The 4188-nt window shown below is 47.2% G+C and overlaps 1 protein-coding gene across 1 annotated transcript; it reads left to right on the forward strand.

The window, feature by feature from the left end:
• The first annotated feature begins 867 nt into the window (after nt 1–867).
• Nucleotides 868–2859, forward strand: LOC141096437 (uncharacterized). Its single transcript, XM_073583033.1, has 3 exons — nt 868–1207; nt 1402–1558; nt 1663–2859. The coding sequence occupies exons 1-3, from the start codon at nt 1093–1095 to the stop codon at nt 2585–2587; spliced, it is 1197 nt and encodes a 398-aa protein (XP_073439134.1). The 5' UTR covers nt 868–1092; the 3' UTR covers nt 2588–2859.
• The last annotated feature ends 1329 nt before the right edge of the window (nt 2860–4188 follow it).

Here is a 4188-nt window from a genome sequence, read left to right on the forward strand (position 1 = left end):
ACACCCAACATGCCACCCAAGACAGCAACCAGGCGCAGGAGAAGGCAGCAGACATCTGCAGCAGCAGCACCATCAGCAACACCCCAAATGGAGCAGCATGCTGAACGGGAGGGGAGTCCAGAAGCAGATGAGAGACGGTAATTATCAAATCCCCCATTCCTCCAAACTAGGGCCATGGAATATCAAGATATTCATTGGCCCTTTGTTTCTCTTTATTCAACAGCCGCCAAAGAGATGCAGCAGCAGCACCATCAGCACCACCCCAAATGGAGCAGCATGCTGAACGGGAGGGGAGTCCAGAAGCAGATGAGAGACGGTAATTATCAAATCCCCCATTCCTCCAAACTAGGGCCATGGAATATCAAGATATTCATTGGCCCTTTGTTTCTCTTTATTCAACAGCCGCCAAAGAGATGCAGCAGCAGCAGCAATGGCATCACTGGCAGCAGCAATACCCACAGCCATGGAGTCTGGCCATCAACAGGACAGCACATCTTCTTCTGGGAGCCCTCCCTCGCATCGTCAGCGTTTGACGGTAAGTTTTTATTTCCAAAATCCATCATCTCTGTAATATATGTCTATTCATTGCCTTTTATTTCAAAACAGGAATCACAAGATGAAGAGGAGCTCCCAGAAGAAGAAGGAAGGGGTGGACAGACGCTTGGAGTGGGCTCACAATTGGTAAGTTTTTTGCATCAAACGCAGAAACACAACATCACACTACACACAACACATAGAAAACAATGTTCTGCAGACCACACACAGCAAACAAATGCCTACATCCAAAGACATAACATTTTTTGTTTTCTTCTCTAGTCTTCCCAATCTGGTGCTCGGCCAAGAGGTCCTCGCAGTGCCTCCCAGGGTCGTCGGCGACAGCAACGCGGCGGTCACCAGCGTGTAAGTATAAATATTTTTGCTTTGTTTTTTGGCACTTTTTATTTCATTTCTTTTGTGGAGGCTAATTATGTTATTTTTGTTTTTTTTCTTTAACAGCCTTCACAGCGTGCTCCCGACTCTGACGGTGAGGATGGAGGGATTGATGTGGACCGCCTCATCGATCTCGTCAGAGAAAGGGAGCCGCTCTGGAATATGGCTGACCGCCGCCACGCTGACCTGATCATTACCCGACGACTCTGGGAGGAAATCTGTTCTCTCCTTGTGGGCCGCTGGGAGGACCTCGAAGCTCGGGACCAGATTAAAGAGCGTAAGTATATACAGTACCGGTTGCTTGATGTAAACCAGTGTTTCCCGAACTCCAGTCCTCGTGGTCCCCACGGATCATGTGTTCAGGATTTCTATTTACTATTGAAATCCTGAAAACATGAACCCTGGGGACCATGAGGACTGGAGTTTGTGAAACACTGATGTTGTATACTAACCACTCCTTTCTCGTTTCAGGGAACAGAATTGTGAATCGGTGGCGGTCTGTGAGGGATCGTTTCAAGAAGGAGTTCAATAAAGAGATGCGGGCCCCGAGTGGATCTGAAGGACGCAGGAGCAAGTACAAGTACGCACAAGCCCTGTCGTTCCTCCGGGAAACAATGCTCACCAGAAGGTAAATATTACACACCACATGTGAAAAAGATGTAACTTTTTTTTTTCAGCCAGGGCCATACCATGTCAGTATTTTAATTGTTTTTTTTTCTCTTTATTCCACAGCACGGTGAGCAGCACTCGGGAGCCTGCACGATTGGACCCTTCTGAGGCGATCCCTGAGGAGACCGGCACCGAGGGACACTTCGACCGCCCTGGTACATCTGCACCTTCCCTGCCTTCCCACACATTCGACCCATCTGTCCCATCCACCAGCACAGGAGCATCGTGGCCGCCTACATTACATGAAGCTGCTGGTGAGGAGATCGCTTTCCCTTTACCCCACCCTTCTGCCCCTGCCGCCTCTAGTACACCTGCGGGTACTGGGCGGCAGCGGCAGAGGGGTCAGGAAAAGACTTATGCGCAAGAGTTATTGCATCTGAATGCATCTTTCCAGAACTGTCTCAAAGTCTTGTCAGAGCAAATCTCCGCAGGCTTTCAGCAGATCAACTCCAGCATTCTGGAGGTGAAGACACTTCTGCAAACCATGCATTCAGAAGCAAGATCTTCGCCAAACCACACCTTTTTCAGGTCTGTTGTGGAGCGCATGGAAACGCTCTCTCCTGCCCAGCAGATGCATGTAATGCATTCGTGCCACGGTGCTCCACAGCAGGTTACCTCCCAACCTCCACCTCCCACCACTGTAGTTCCTCCAGCTGCACCCCCTCCAGCCACTTTCCATCCTCCCCCTCCTATTACATCTGCACCCCCTCCAGCCACTTTTCATCCTCCCCTCCTACTACATACCAGCAACCTGCCCAGTACCAGCAACCTCCCCAGTACCAGCAACCTCCCCAGTACCAGTCATCTCCCCACTTCCAGCAACCTGCCCCGTACCAAACTCCTTCCCCGTACCAAACTCCTTCCCCGTACCAAACTCCTTCCCCATACAACTTTCCATCAACATCATCTGCTCCTACAGTCCCTGCCCAACCCTCCACTCCACCACCCACCACCTCTTCTGCTTCCCACATGTCCACCCATTCTGTAGTTTTTTCCACACCTTCACCTCTAACTGTTCCTTCCCCACCACGATCCCAGTCCTCTCTCCACACACCCAGTGTCGAAGTGTCCCGCAGCCCCTCCAGCAGTATTTCCACCCCACAATACACAGAATTGTAATGTGTGTTTTTTAATAAAAATGCCCATTGGGTTTAAAACCTTTATTAAAAAAGTTATTTGCACTTTAAAAAATTTAAAAAAAAAAAATTTTAAATAAAAGTTAAATTATCGTTTCACAATGGTTGTCTGTCTTTTCTTTCTGCGGCGAACTATGTTTAAAAAAAAGGCTAAATACAGGGTATTTCAAAGGTAAAAAGGTATTCAAAACCAGGTATAACTGTGGGTAAATTTTAGCTTTTTGCCACAGTTGTGTTCCTGGTTGTGTTTGAAGCAAAGTATTTCACCTAAAAAGTTGTGTTTATTGTTGGTGATTTCCTAACAATGTACACAACTTTTATTAAAAGGTGAAATACTTTGCATAAAACACAACCAGGTACACACCTGTGGCCTAAAGCTAAAAATAGTAAGACCATGACAAGATAGCCAACTTTGGTTGGCAAAGGTATATACTGTTGGTCCAGAAGGTACACAAGTTTGGTTAGGGCACAAATCTTTCACACTCTGTCATCCTGCCAGTGTACTCTGCCTTGAGGGGCCACAAGGGTCAATTTTAAAAACCGGATCCGGCGTAATCCGTCGAAAAAACGGATAGAAAAACGGATGAACCGGATGAGACGGATCCGGTTTTGTCTGTCAAGAACAAGACGAATCCGGCAGAAAACCGGATCCGGCACATCAGGTTTTACAAAACATTTGCCGGATCCGGCATTCCGGCACGACGCCGGATCGCGCCTGACGCCGAAAACCTGATGTGTGAAAGTAGCCTAAGAAATTGAATTGGTTGTCCTCAATGTCATAAAAATAAATGATCATAGCAAAACTGATGCCAGAAATAAAAACAATTGTGATCTGCTTGCATACCTCCCAACTTTCAAAGGACAGATTAAGGGACAGATTATGCGGCGGGCATAGAACACTGTGGAAAAATGTTGGGCCTTGCCTTTAACGGCACCCCCTAGCTCCAAATTTTTCATTTCATTGTTCCTTGGACAAATAGAAAATAATAGAAAGTAACGGACTATACTGCAAAAACCTTCTGTTGTCCTGTTCCATTATACTGTAGGAACAGAGTAATAAAAAGCAGCTGGGGACGGATTCATCATTAGATGCGCACCAGCAGAGCCCAACTGTCCCCACTGACTACAATGAGCTCCATCAACTTTCTATCAAGATTCCCATTATATTACAAAACAAAGTTCTTGTTCTTTTAAATCCAAGCTCGGGCTGCCTCCTCAATGTTCCTTCTCTGCCCTCAGGCCGTCTTCTCAGTGTTGCTCTTTTCCCTTATGTTGTCTCCTCAATGTTCCTCTTTGCCCTCAGGTTGTCTCCTCAGTGTTTCTCTCTTCCTCCAGGCTGTCTCCTCAGTGTTCCTCTTTTCCCTCATGTCATCTCCTCAGCTTTGCTCCTTGCCCTCAGGCCAATACCCAGCACTACTGTATGCTCTCAGGCTCTCTCCTTAGTTTTCCTCTA

Source organism: Dendrobates tinctorius, unplaced genomic scaffold, assembly GCF_039654945.1.
Source record: "Dendrobates tinctorius isolate UK_male_01 unplaced genomic scaffold, ASM3965494v1 ptg000075l, whole genome shotgun sequence".
Classification (NCBI taxonomy): Eukaryota; Metazoa; Chordata; class Amphibia; order Anura; family Dendrobatidae; genus Dendrobates; species Dendrobates tinctorius.